The sequence below is a fragment of the Oncorhynchus kisutch genome, linkage group LG29 (genome assembly GCF_002021735.2).
Source record: "Oncorhynchus kisutch isolate 150728-3 linkage group LG29, Okis_V2, whole genome shotgun sequence".
NCBI classification, from domain to species: Eukaryota; Metazoa; Chordata; class Actinopteri; order Salmoniformes; family Salmonidae; genus Oncorhynchus; species Oncorhynchus kisutch.
The window spans coordinates 13,645,230-13,659,745 of NC_034202.2; the positions used below are offsets into that span (position 1 = coordinate 13,645,230).

General features: G+C 44.0%; 1 protein-coding gene across 4 annotated transcripts in view; it reads right to left on the reverse strand.

Moving 5' to 3' along the window:
* arhgef28a (Rho guanine nucleotide exchange factor (GEF) 28a) overlaps positions 1–14,516 on the reverse strand; it is a 127,004-nt gene that overhangs the window by 79,425 nt on the left and 33,063 nt on the right. For all 4 annotated transcript variants that reach the window (XM_031808824.1, XM_031808823.1, XM_020466279.2 and 1 more), the window contains exons 4-6: positions 13,764–14,174; positions 4,009–4,192; positions 3,623–3,797 (exon numbers count right to left, since the gene is read on the reverse strand). In XM_031808824.1, coding sequence (XP_031664684.1) covers positions 3,623–3,797; positions 4,009–4,192; positions 13,764–14,174 — 770 coding nt within the window. The remainder of the gene's footprint in view (positions 1–3,622; positions 3,798–4,008; positions 4,193–13,763; positions 14,175–14,516) is intronic.

Here is a 14,516-nt window from a genome sequence, read left to right on the forward strand (position 1 = left end):
AAATGGTGTCCAGGGCACAGCTGGGAGCTGTGGGGGGTCGGTAGCAGGCGGCAACAGTGAGAGACTTATTTCTGAAGAGTCATTTTTAAAATTAGTAGTTCGAACTGTTTGGGTATGGACCTGGAAAGTATGACATTACTTTGCAGGCAAACTCCTCCCCCTTTGGCAGTTCTATCTTGACGGAAAATGTTATAGTTGGGTATGGAAATCTCACAATTTTTGGTGGCCTTCCTAAGCCAGGATTCAGACACGGCAAGGACATCAGGGTTAGCAGAGTGTGCTAAAGCAGTGAGTAAAACAAACTTAGGGAGGAGGCTTCTGATGTTGACATGCATGAAACCAAGGCTTTTTCGATCACAGAAGTCAACAAATGAGGGTGCATGGGGACATGCAGGGCCTGGGTTTACCTCCACATCACCCACGGAACAGAGGAGGAGTAATATGAGGGTGCGGCTAAAGGCTATCAAAACTGGTCGCCTAGAGCGTTGGGGACAAATAATAAAAGGAGCAGATTTTTTGGGCATGGTAGAATATATTCAGGGCATAATGCGCAGACAGGGGTATGGTGGAGTGCGGGTACAGCGGAGGTAAGCCCAGGCACTGGGTGATGATAAGAGAGGTTGTATCTCTGGACATGCTGGTTGTAATGGGTGAGGTCACCACATGTGTGGGAGGTGGGACAAAGGAGGTATCAGAGGTATGAAGAGTGGAACTAGGGGCTCCATTGTAAACTAAAACAATGATAACTAACCTGAACAACAGTATACAAGGCTTATTGACATTTGAGAGAGACATACAGCGAGGCATACAGTGATCACAGGTGTTGATTGGGAGAGCTAGCGAAAACAGCAGGTGAGACAACAACAGCTAATCAGCTAGCACAACAACAGCAGGTAAAATGGCGTTGACTAGGCAGAGAGGTTCGGATTAACTACACAGAGCCTGAGTTCACGGCTGGGGCCGACAGATAAAAACATAAACAAACAGAATGGAGTACCGTGATTAATGGACAGTCCAGCAGGCATCAGCTATGTAGCCAAGTGATCACAGTGTCCAGGAGACAGCAGTAGATGGGACAGGGAAGCCGCCACTACGCTAGCGACACAGCGTTTAAAGTTAGTAGCCCGGGGTGGTAGGGGGGGTTGGCAGGGAGATGTGCCTGGCTCACGGCTAACTGGTGCTAGCTTTGTGGCAATGGTGTTAGCCAAGGTCCAGAGTTTACAGCAAGGATCCGGTGGAGTATTGGGCTCTAGCCGTGTATGAGTGTGGTTCGGGTGAACAGCTGAGTAGGCCGGGAAGTGGGCCTCAGGGATAGCTTCGGTACTGCATGCAAGCTAGCTGTGAAGATCAGAAGTAGTGGTCCAGGGATTACGGCAAGAATCCGGCGTTGTTGTGGAGAGACAGTTCGATACTGGTAGACTGGCGAGTATTATCCAGGCAAAAAAAAACTGTCTGGCTGTACAGAAGGTAACAATGACTAAATAGCTTGTAGCTAGTTAGCTTCTGGAGGTTCTTGAATGCGTTCTAAAATTTTAAATAATAGCGATTCCGTATCACATTTTTGCGGCAGGTGGCCATTGAGCCCTTGGGCAGAATATAATAATTATAATTCCTTTCTCCCTGCTGTGTGCCGAAGGACCTCTCACTCACATGACTCTCCATCACGTGATCGGGTCTTTCTCACAGGCTACAAGTGAAGACAGACACATTGGGTACACAACTGCGCACGTCCTTATCCAATTCCAAGGGGCATATTGAAGATATGGGAAGAACTGTCCACATTTACTTTTCGTCAGCCAACCAGATGAGTAGGCCTAACAAACAGCAAAAGCATTAGCCTATGTCAATCTACGATCTCCCATAGTACCAAAGTTGACCTATTCCATTTTGTAAGATAAATAAATATTACAAACGGGACAGTTGTGAGATGCGATCGATCGCAAATTAATACAACCACTAGCATAAAAAACTGTTTTAAGCAATGAGCCTGACGCAACAGATAAGAAAGTTTAGCTTACAATGTTGATAAACTGCTGAGTTATTTCTTCACATTATAAGTGCAGCAATGCGCACACGTCAGTAGGCTATAAGCGGGAATGTTACATTAGCAGGAAAACACTATTTTCAAAAGTGACCACAAATGTGATTATGCACGTAATTATTTTATTATAAAATGATCTTCCTCAAACTCACGTGCTGTACATGTATGCCAGTTAGGCTCTAAACCCATTGTAAAGCAGATTAATGCGCTTCATTTTAAGAAGTTATTTGGCCACTTTAGCTGTGATACAAACCTTATCAAAACATATGTGCTGGGCTACATGAGATGTGCGACTATGATTTGAAAAGTCGCAAAAAAAGCATGCGCTGTTTGCCTTAAGCTGGGCATCATTCACAAGCAATAGGCTAATATTGTCACCACTATTCTTGATTTAATCTTCGTCTTTACATATAGTAAATAATATATGTGTGAAATTTGCTTTGATTTAGAATGGACCATTAAATCATGCACCTGTATCAAAACAGGGGCAGTGGAAAAATAATACATGTAATCTATGCACTTAAATAGCGAATGGAGGACGCTTTTGTCGTGGTTAATTTTCATGCCAGCCAGGTAGGCTACACTCCTGTTGTAAAGAAAAGCAATGTGCTTAATATTATGAAAGTTGAGAAATAAATATAGTAGGCCTAGCCTATAGAAAGCTGATGGGATCCCCCACTTTTTAATAGAGGCCATCACTCTGTTTTCTCGCACAATTGCATAGCCTATAGAACTGTTGCGCAACATGAGCTCATGGGCTCTCATAAAGTGTTTGATTAGATTTTCAATTACATTTGCATTGATGTCAGAGTGATTAGAGGGACAATAGAGTGCAGAGGACCAGGCAGTTAGCAAGTTTGGTAGGCTACTAATAACCATAAGCAGCATTAGAGCTGGAAACCTAATTACTGTAACTAAACAGTCACATGGAATTTGACTGCCATCATGACTTGTAACCGCCGGTGTGGCGGTAGTATGGTCACCGTAACATGTGACTCACTGTGGTGTACCTAATAAATTGTTACAGTTACAATTTGCCTATGAATGTTCCCAGTTATTTTATAATCTAGCAGCAGCAATTGGTGGCTACAACAACATTATGTAACTTAATCTTTTAACAGATGTATTAATGTCACTATGTGGTATCTATGTCATTCAACAATTAAATGATCACATTTCCTGTGATCACGTTTACGACTCAGTGTGTGTAACATCTGCATTACAAACTGTAATTATAGCCATTTTACTGCCTAAGTAAGATCCTAAGTATGCACAAGTCCAAAAACTAGACAAATCATGTGTGGATTAGTTATAACATGTGTTTTGGAGTTTGTTTAAGTCAGCTTTAGTTTTTCCTTAAATTGTTCACAATGTTTTCCTCTCTAATCCACTGGACTCACCTGAAGGTAAAAACACATTGAGCTAAACTGAACAATTCTGGGCCCGTGTCCACAAAGCATTGCAGAGTAGGAGCTAGGATCTGTCCATATAAACATATTCATTATGATCCAAAAGGCAAAACTGATCCTAGATCAGCACTCCTACTCTGAGACGCTTTGTGGATACGAGCCCTGATCTCACCTGTCTGAGGATATTGTGGTCCGTCAGCTTCTCTCTGAGAACCAGGATGTTGTCCATAACACTGCTCTCAGGACCCCCCAGGAAGGTAAGGTTAAGGGTGCCAGACCCAGGACATACCCTTAGAACACAAGTCCTATCTGCCCACACAGTGCACACCCCGACAGGTACAGGGGGGCTGTATGGAAGTGAAGTAGGAAGGTATGTGTTAGTTATCTGATTGAGTTGGCCATTTTTTTATGACAATCATCACTCACACAAGTCATTGCTCTTGGGTCATTATGGTAAAAGAGACCATGTCCTCAATTACTTACCTGGTAAAATGAAGGCAATAAATGAACAAACATGATGATGGTATAATCTTTTGTGATGCAGAGGCGGAGACTCACGTGGTAAGCGCCATAAAGAGGGTGTGGTCTCCTCCGTTCTGAGCCAGCTGGAGGGGTGTGGCCCCTTCCTCATTTGGCAGGGTCAGTGCCCTCTGACCCCTGGGCTGGCCAATCAGGAAGCGGGAGAGACTGAGCAAACCCAGACGCACGGAGAGGTGGAGGAGAGTGTCCCTGGACTGGTGCTCTGCAGAGAGAGGGAGAGACAGAGAGAGACAGAGAGAGAGAGAGACACAGAAAGAGAGAGAGAGACACAGAAAGAGAGAGAGAGACACAGAGAGAGAGAGAGACACGGAGAGAGAGAGACACACACAGAGAGAGAGAGAGACACGGAGAGAGAGAGACAGAGACACAGAGAGAGAGAGAGACACAGAGAGAGAGAGACACAGAGAGAGAGACAGAGAGAGAGAGAGAGAGAGAGAGAGAGAGACAGAGAGAGAGAGAGACAGAGAGAGAGAGAGAGAGACACAGAGAGAGACACAGAGAGAGACACAGAGAGAGAGAAGAGAGAGACACAGGAGAGAGACACAGACACAGAGAGAGAGACACAGAGAGAGAGAGAGACACAGAGAGAGAGACGAGGAGGACAGAGAGAGAGGAGACAGATGAGAGAGAGACAGAGAGAGAGAGACAGAGAGAGACGAGAGAGAGAGACAGAGAGACAGAGAGACACAGAGAGAGACAGAGAGAGACAGAGACAGAGAGAGACAGAGAGACACAGAGAGAGAGACACAGAGAGAGAGAGACACAGAGAGAGATTTTTATTTATTTTTTTCCCTGTTATTCATACTTCAACTATGTGCACATAGCTTAAAATATAACACTTGAAATGCCTTTATACATTTGAGTGTAATGTTTACTGATTATTTTCACATTTATTGTTTTAATATTAGTTTTGGCAATGTAAACATGTTTCCCATGCCAATAATAAAGCCCCTTTCAATTGAATTGAGAAGGTAAGAGGGAGTAAAATAACATGCTAGCCAATGTTAATAACATTGCAGACAACACTGTGTTCCATAAAATAGATGAATACAGACAGTATTTAGGCCAGAGGTGACCAGCCCTCCGTATAAGAACATTGTGAACTCTTACATTTATTTATTTATTTATTTTACCTTTATTTAACCAGGTAGGCAAGTTGAGAACAAGTTCTCATTTACAATTGCGACCTGGCCAAGATAAAGCAAAGCAGTTCGACAGATAAAACGACACAGAGTTACACATGGAGTAAAAACAAACATACAGTCAATAATGCAGTATAAACAAGTCTATATACAATGTGAGGTGAGAAGGGAGGTAAAGGCAAAAAAGGCCATGATGGCAAAGTAAATACAATATAGCAAGTAAAATACTGGAATGGTAGTTTTGCAATGGAAGAATGTGCAAAGTAGAAATAAAAAATAATGGGGTGCAAAGGAGCAAAATAAATAAATAAATTAAAATTAAATACAGTTGGGAAAGAGGTAGTTGTTTGGGCTAAATTATAGGTGGGCTATGTACAGGTGCAGTAATCTGTGAGCTGCTCTGACAGTTGGTGCTTAAAGCTAGTGAGGGAGATAAGTGTTTCCAGTTTCAGAGATTTTTGTAGTTCGTTCCAGTCATTGGCAGCAGAGAACTGGAAGGAGAGGCGGCCAAAGAAAGAATTGGTTTTGGGGGTGACTAGAGAGATATACCTGCTGGAGCGTGTGCTACAGGTGGGAGATGCTATGGTGACCAGCGAGCTGAGATAAGGGGGGACTTTACCTAGCAGGGTCTTGTAGATGACATGGAGCCAGTGGGTTTGGCGACGAGTATGAAGCGAGGGCCAGCCAACGAGAGCGTACAGGTCGCAATGGTGGGTAGTATATGGGGCTTTGGTGATAAAACGGATTGCACTGTGATAGACTGCATCCAATTTGTTGAGTAGGGTATTGGAGGCTATTTTGTAAATGACATCGCCAAAGTCGAGGATTGGTAGGATGGTCAGTTTTACAAGGGTATGTTTGGCAGCATGAGTGAAGGATGCTTTGTTGCGAAATAGGAAGCCAATTCTAGATTTAACTTTGGATTGGAGATGTTTGATATGGGTCTGGAAGGAGAGTTTACAGTCTAACCAGACACCTAAGTATTTGTAGTTGTCCACGTATTCTAAGTCAGAGCCGTCCAGAGTAGTGATGTTGGACAGGCGGGTAGGTGCAGGTAGCGATCGGTTGAAGAGCATGCATTTAGTTTTACTTGTATTTAAGAGCAATTGGAGGCCACGGAAGGAGAGTTGTATGGCATTGAAGCTTGCCTGGAGGGTTGTTAACACAGTGTCCAAAGAAGGGCCGGAAGTATACAGAATGGTGTCGTCTGCGTAGAGGTGGATCAGGGACTCACCAGCAGCAAGAGCGACCTCATTGATGTATACAGAGAAGAGAGTCGGTCCAAGAATTGAACCCTGTGGCACCCCCATAGAGACTGCCAGAGGTCCGGACAGCAGACCCTCCGATTTGACACACTGAACTCTATCAGAGAAGTAGTTGGTGAACCAGGCGAGGCAATCATTTGAGAAACCAAGGCTGTCGAGTCTGCCGATGAGGATATGGTGATTGACAGAGTCGAAAGCCTTGGCCAGATCAATGAATACGGCTGCACAGTAATGTTTCTTATCGATGGCGGTTAAGATATCGTTTAGGACCTTGAGCGTGGCTGAGGTGCACCCATGACCAGCTCTGAAACCGGATTGCATAGCAGAGAAGGTATGGTGAGATTCGAAATGGTCGGTAATCTGTTTGTTGACTTGGCTTTCGAAGACCTTAGAAAGGCACGGTAGGATAGATATAGGTCTGTAGCAGTTTGGGTCAAGAGTGTCCCCCCCTTAGAAGAGGGGGATGACCGCAGCTGCTTTCCAATCTTTGGGAATCTCAGACGACACGAAAGAGAGGTTGAACAGGCTAGTAATAGGGGTGGCAACAATTTCGGCAGATAATTTTAGGAAGAAAGGGTCCAGATTGTCTAGCCCGGCTGATTTGTAGGGGTCCAGATTTTGCAGCTCTTTCAGAACATCAGCTGAATGGATTTGGGAGAAGGAGAAATGGGGAAGGCTTGGGCGAGTTGCTGTTGGGGGTGCAGTGCTGTTGTCCGGGGTAGGAGTAGCCAGGTGGAAAGCATGGCCAGCCGTAGAAAAATGCTTATTGAAATTCTCAATTATGGTGGATTTATCAGTGGTGACAGTGTTTCCTATCTTCAGTGCAGTGGGCAGCTGGGAGGAGGTGTTCTTATTCTCCATGGACTTTACAGTGTCCCAGAACTTTTTTGAGTTAGTGTTGCAGGAAGCAAATTTCTGCTTGAAAAAGCTAGCCTTGGCTTTTCTAACTGCCTGTGTATAATGATTTCTAGCTTCCCTGAACAGCTGCATATCACGGGGGCTGTTCGATGCTAATGCAGAACGCCATAGGATGTTTTTGTGTTGGTTAAGGGCAGGTCAGGTCTGGGGAGAACCAAGGGCTATATCTGTTCCTGGTTCTAAATTTCTTAAATGGGGCATGTTTATTTAAGATGGTTAGGAAGGCATTTTTAAAAAATATCCAGGCATCCTCTACTGACGGGATGAGATCAATATCCTTCCAGGATACCCCGGCCAGGTCGATTAGAAAGGCCTGCTCGCAGAAGTGTTTCAGGGAGCGTTTTACAGTGATGAGTGGAGGTCGTTTGACCGCTGACCCATTACGGATGCAGGCAATGAGGCAGTGATCGCTGAGATCTTGGTTGAAGACAGCAGAGGTGTATTTAGAGGGGAAGTTGGTTAGGATGATATCTATGAGGGTGCCCGTGTTTAAGGTTTTGGGGAGGTACCTGGTAGGTTCATTGATTATTTGTGTGAGATTGAGGGCATCAAGTTTAGATTGTAGGATGGCTGGGGTGTTAAGCATGTTCCAGTTTAGGTCGCCTAGCAGCACGAACTCTGAAGATAGATGGGGGGCAATCAGTTCACATATGGTGTCCAGAGCACAGCTGGGGGCAGAGGGTGGTCTATAGCAGGCGGCAACGGTGAGAGACTTGTTTTTAGAGAGGTGGATTTTTAAAAGTAGAAGTTCGAATTGTTTGGGTACAGACCTGGATAGTAGGACAGAACTCTGCAGGCTATCTTTGCAGTAGATTGCAACACCGCCCCCTTTGGCAGTTCTATCTTGTCTGAAAATGTTGTAGTTTGGAATTAAAATGTCTGAGTTTTTGGTGGTCTTCCTAAGCCAGGATTCAGACACAGCTAGAACATCCGGGTTGGCAGAGTGTGCTAAAGCAGTGAATAGAACAAACTTAGGGAGGAGGCTTCTAATGTTAACATGCATGAAACCAAGGCTATTACGGTTACAGAAGTCGTCAAAAGAGAGCGCCTGGGGAATAGGAGTGGAGCTAGGCACTGCAGGGCCTGGATTCACCTCTACATCGCCAGAGGAACATAGGAGGAGTAGAATAAGGGTACGGCTAAAAGCTATGAGAATTGGTCGTCTAGAACGTCTGGAACATAGAGTAAAAGGAGGTTTCTGGGGGCGATAAAATAGCATCAAGGTATAATGTACAGACAAATGTATGGTAGGATGTGAATACAGTGGAGGTAAACCTAGGTATTGAGTGATGAAGAGAGAGATATTGTCTCTAGAAACATCGTTGAAACCAGGAGATGTCATTGCATGTGTGGGTGGTGGAACTAATAGGTTGGATAAGGTATAGTGAGCAGGACTAGAGGCTCTACAGTGAAATAAGCCAATAAACACTAACCAGAACAGAAATGGACAAGACATATTGACATTAAGGAGAGGCATGCTTAGTCGAGTGATCAAAAGGGTCCGGTGAGTGGAGAGGTTGGTTGGTGATTTAGACAGCTAGCCAGGGCATCGGTAGCAAGCTAGCATAGGATGGAGGTCTGTTGTTAGCCACCTCCTGCGCTCCGTCAGTAGATTAGTCGGGTTCCGTGTGGTAGAGGGGATCAATCCAAATCACACAACAACAACAAAAATAAAAACAATAGATATAGTTATAGAGGCCCAAGAAGAAAACATAATAATAATAATAAAAAATTAAAAAATTTAAAAAATTAAAAAAATTAAAAAAAATTGTCCGATTGTCTATTCAGATAGCAGCCGGTAAGACAGCTAACGGTTAGCAGGCCGCAGATGGGCGTTCAGGTAACGTCGCGACGGAGGAGCCAGCCGAATAACCCCTTCGGGTAGATAACGTCGGCATTCCAGTTGTGAAGGCCCGGTGGGGCTCCGCGAAGGCAGCAAAACGGGTCCGGATAGGCGACTGCAGCCCAGGTGCGATTGATGGAACTCAGGAGTGATTGACGGAGCTTGCTAGCTCCGGAACAATTGATGTTTGCTCCGGAATCGACGAAGGCCGATAGTCACACGGATAGCAGCTAGCTAGCTGTGAGATCCGGGCATGAATGTCCAGAGAGCAGTCGAAATCCAGGGACATGGAGAGAAAAATTGGTCCGGTATGCTCCGCTCCGAGCCGCGCTGCGCCGTACAGAACTGGCGATAGACTTTCGAGCCAAAGGATAGCCGATGACCACAAACCGTGGTTAGCTGAACACCAATGACTTACCAGTAAAGGAGCCAACTAGCTTCTGAACTAGCTTCTGGATTAGCTTCTGGCTAGTTTCAGGCTAGCTTCTTGGAGTTTCTGGCTAGCTTCTTGGAGGATTACAGATCTGAGGTAAATAATACTTTTTTATAAATATACATTGGTGAGGCGGGTTGCAGGAGAGTGTTTTGAAGATGAGTTGATGGAAAATAAAAATGGAAAATAAAAATAAAATGTATGTGAAAAAGTTGTAAATATATATATATATACAGGACACGACAAGACGAGGACAAAAGACGTCTGAACTGCTATGCCACCTTGGAGAACTACACATCTCCACTATAGATCACTCAACCTGTTATCCTTCACACGATACCTTCACCATCCACACTATTGTATATACTCCACTCTCTAGACCTAAACACACATATCCTGGCTCCAGGTCAGGTGTGAATGCCGAAATACACTCGGTGACTGCGCACACACACAGTAATACATGGTATGCACATAGATGGTATACACTGTAGCTAGAACACATACATGTGTCCACACAAAACATGACATGATACAGAACATTAATAGACAAGAGCAGAACTACATGTAGGCCTACTGTAGCTAACACACAATCCAGATGGGTGTCATGCTGTGTGAAGTCTATCTAGACTATAAAACTGTATGGAGAATGCATACCAACAAAGCAGGTCAGGTATGTCACACTGGTGTTAGTTATTATACTGGCTTGTATCTTAGGGCTGTGGTATTGAGATAAATAATTAAGTACCACGTTAGCTACAAGTCCTTGGGAAAATTCACCCCTGTTTGAGTCAGGCAGCATATCAAATGGCACCCTGTTCCCTATCTAGTGCACTACTAATGACCAGAAATCAGGTGTCATTTTGAGAGGCAACTACAGCAACTCTTCCTCGTAATGAAGAGATGAGACATTGAGAGTGACAGGGATTCCCACGCTGATAATGACATTGACAGAAGCCAGCAAGAGAGCATCAGAAGAGCCCAGACACACACACAAATATGGTAACCCTCTAAACCTGCTCAGCATGTGTTAATGAAGCCAGTGTGTTGGAGGGTCCAGGTGGCTGCGGCCCAGAGCAGGGCACACACACATCCTTGTTGTGTTCGATTACACACACTGAATTAAAAATTTTAGGGGGGGAAATAGGTCAGTCAATGGTCATTGAACCTTTATTCTTTTCAGCAAGACTAAGAAAGAAAGCTATAGTTGCTATGGAGATAGCCGATATCTCTTCATTCTGAATCGCTGTCCTAAACTTGAACTTTCTCCCCATATTTTTCTCACACTGTGTTCGTTCCCACAGTTACCCATACTGTACCACAAATGCTTAACGATGTACCACACACAACTATGACCCAATTACTTGACCAAGAACTGTAAATGAGGGAAAAATACTGTACCTTCCAGGTCAAAGTTCAGTCAACTAAGAAAATGTATTGACAAATGTCCTTAGAGACATTATTGTAACTAACCTAACGCAATGCTAAATCTTAGCACTAGCGCTATAGGTTCGGGGGTGTGCCAGAAATATTTGAGCTATTTTCACAACCGGAATTATGGCCGCAGTAGCTGGCGGTGGTGCGAAAAGGCTGGGTTTTAATGAATAAACAAGTTGTAGATGTGTCAGGACTTGACCCCTCACTGGCCAATCAGAACATGCTCCATGGCTAAACATGTGGTTGCTTAAAATTGTGTATTTACGGTCTTTTATGTATTGCGTTGTCATCAACTCCAATTTGCCTGTTAATCCGTTATAGGCTAGTTTGTTAAATAGCCTACAGAAACAAAATGTATGTAGGCCTATCCCATATTTGCTAAATAGGTTGAACATGTTTGAAGTCCAAATTGCAGTCCTAATTGCATGGCTTTCAATATGGAAATGCATTGTTAAAATTAACATTCGCACTGATAAGGGCGAGGCCTACAGTACATTCCATTATGTCTGCCATGTCAGAGGCATGGACTATCAGAACATTGTCAATAAGCAAGAAAAAAAAGAGTGAATAATTCTAATCAAAACAACTTGTTTTAAATAGCCTACAATATGTCTAAAGACAGGTACCATAATTGCTCCCCGCGGGCATATAATATTAAGGTCGACTTGAGGCTTTTACCCACATCCAAAATTAGAACGGGAGCTGGCTAAAATAATGTCAGCTCACTGTTTTGATGCTCCCAAACTTGATCTTTGAATAAAGATTTGGTGGTTAATATTTATTTCAAAGAAGTCAAATGAGCCAAACCCTTTATTGATGGGCTGCTATTTGGCGAATGCATTGGGCAGGACAAAAGAAAACAGCCTCCATTGAGGGGAGGGGAGGCTATGCTTGTTTTTTTGTCAAATAAAATGGAAAAACAAGCAATCTGTTTATTAAAATAACAGCAATATTTCTAAATAGGATGGGGTCGGAAACATGATATCATAAATCACATCTTTGTCGCACTGCGTGCCCACGCAGGCCTACATGTCTTTACGCATAATATTTGCACGTCTACACAAAATACTAGGCTCCTGTCAATTCTATCGTCAATTGTACCGTTGAGGCACATTCAAAAAACAATCTGTCATTGATATGGCATTACAGGAGGACTGAATAGTTTGGAAGAACGTGTCTTTGGTAATCGGACGAGAGGCACTCTTTGAAAATGGGGACGGACAGCTTAAGTGGAATGAAGTACGCAAGTATGTGAATTGTGAATCATTAAAAAGCACGAGGGCAAAAACCTCTCAGTAGACCATTTTAAACCACTTTATTTATAGGCTGCTTGGCTAATGCATTGCCAGGAAGCTACTAAGCCAGACTTGATTAAGGGGGGGGGGGGTAGGCTATGGTTGTTTTTAATCAAATTAAACGAAATGGGGGGGAAACCTATCATTTTTTATGTTTATAAATTCGAGATTCACCGGCACAAAAGGCACATCTCTCGTTCCATGGGCATTGTGTGTCATGGCAGGATAGGCTGCAACATTATCAACTGCGTGAACATTAAGACCTGCTAAAACTTCCCATTAGCGCTGCATGAAAATGTCACTTTTGCGCTTGTTTTTAAGGACACCTCAAATATTCCAACCCTCCTACCTCAGCGCCAGCGAGTTGATGCTAGTCAGGTAGAGTGCCCAACCTGGCGTAAAGGGCTGGAAAATGCCCGTTTTTACATGACAAAATTGCAAACTAACATGTTTGACATTTGCGCCTCCTTGGCGGAAGCGAAAATAGAGCCCAAGATGTAGGTCTCATTTGCAAAAGCTTCAAATTATATTTATAGAGAGAGAGACAGAGACAAAGAGAATGTGAAAAGGAGAAAGAGCGAGAAAGACGGAGCGTACTGAGATTCCTGTCCCGTAGTGGAGACCGACAATCAGGCACACAGACAATACGCGACCTTTCCGATGAGACGGGCAAGCATTGAAGAGAACAATTTACAAAACACAACCCCCCCCCCCCTCTTACGTAAGAAGCTGTGGGTGAACTTGGCCTGTGGCTAGAATGGAGTGCTCTTTTCTATCCCCTTCACTCTTCCCTTCTCAGTATGACATACACAGTCCAAACTAATGTCACCACGATCCTTGTGCTTTCACTAGCTTGATCAAGTTAAATAACAACTTTTGATAATGAGTTTTGTGTGCATGTAGGCTTTCGCTTGAATCTGGCCATAGTGGTGCCAGTCTGTCTCTGCCAGATGCTTGTTCTGTTGGCCTGATTGGCAAGGTATCCATGTGGCATTGTTGTAGTGTTGCATGCAGAAACAGGCTGGCACAGAGATGGTGTTTGTCTATAGCATTTCCTCCATAAAACGCTCATGTGACAACGAACATGACATAAGCACATTGAAAAAGAGTATGTGTAGTCTGCATTATTGCCCTTACCATGGTTCCATGGCACCAGCTACAGTAAGTACAAGTTGATTTAAGTGAGTGTTGTTCTGTGTGTGTGCGTGTGTGAAATATTATGACTGAAAAATTATGGTAATCATCTGAATACGTCTGTGTAGCCAATACAGAAGCTATTGTTTTCATTGTTTTATTTCAATAATTATTTATCTTTCTGAACAGGGATAACTGTCTTGGGGCATATCTTCCTTACCGGTTACTAATTGTAATCTATATGACATAGGCCTATTGGCTAAGTGGATAACGTTGTTTTATATTGTATTGTATAGGATAGCTAGTTACCTTCTCTAGGTTGGCTGGCCTTGCCGCTCCACTCCAGAGGGTAGTCCAGGTTGGCCATGGCCTGGGTTATCCTCTCATCCATCTCCCTGAGACGACACTCCACCTCTGGATCAGGTCTGGGTCTCCCACCCCCATACCCATCCTCCTGGTCTGTCTTCCCCAGATAGTTCTCTCCTGAGCCAGCACTCCTGTCACCCTCCTTGTTCCCCTCCCCTGGAGCTGCTGAAACCCTCCTCAGGACCTCCAGGTGGCTCTGGGGACTCAGACAGCCGCTATTGGCTAGCAGGTACTCAGCCACTTCCTGTGGCAAATCACTGACGTAGTCCAGCGAGGCCCCGCCTCCACAGGGCTTGGCTCTGCCCTCTGTGTGACAATAAGCTGTGACAGAGACAGTCTCCTGAAGGTCATGACCTGTGGAGGAGAGGAGACGAACAGACGACTGATGATGGAATGTGACAACAATACGGTCTGAGAGTCCTGCTGACACCGAGGCTGTCCTAATATGGACACAATAAGACAAGAATAGTTTTCTGCTCCCAAACATGATTTCTATTGAAGATTGTGATCTAGCAACAATGTTTGGACCAACATGGTCTTCATTAAGTTAGGCAAACTACTGCTATGAATACATCTACTGGTTTTATTAGAATCCATGTTATTTATGACCTAAAATTTGAATAAAAGGGGAACTAATGATAACTGGAGGCAATGACCCCGTATCAAACTAAGGGTTATGTTCTAACCTCAGTCAGT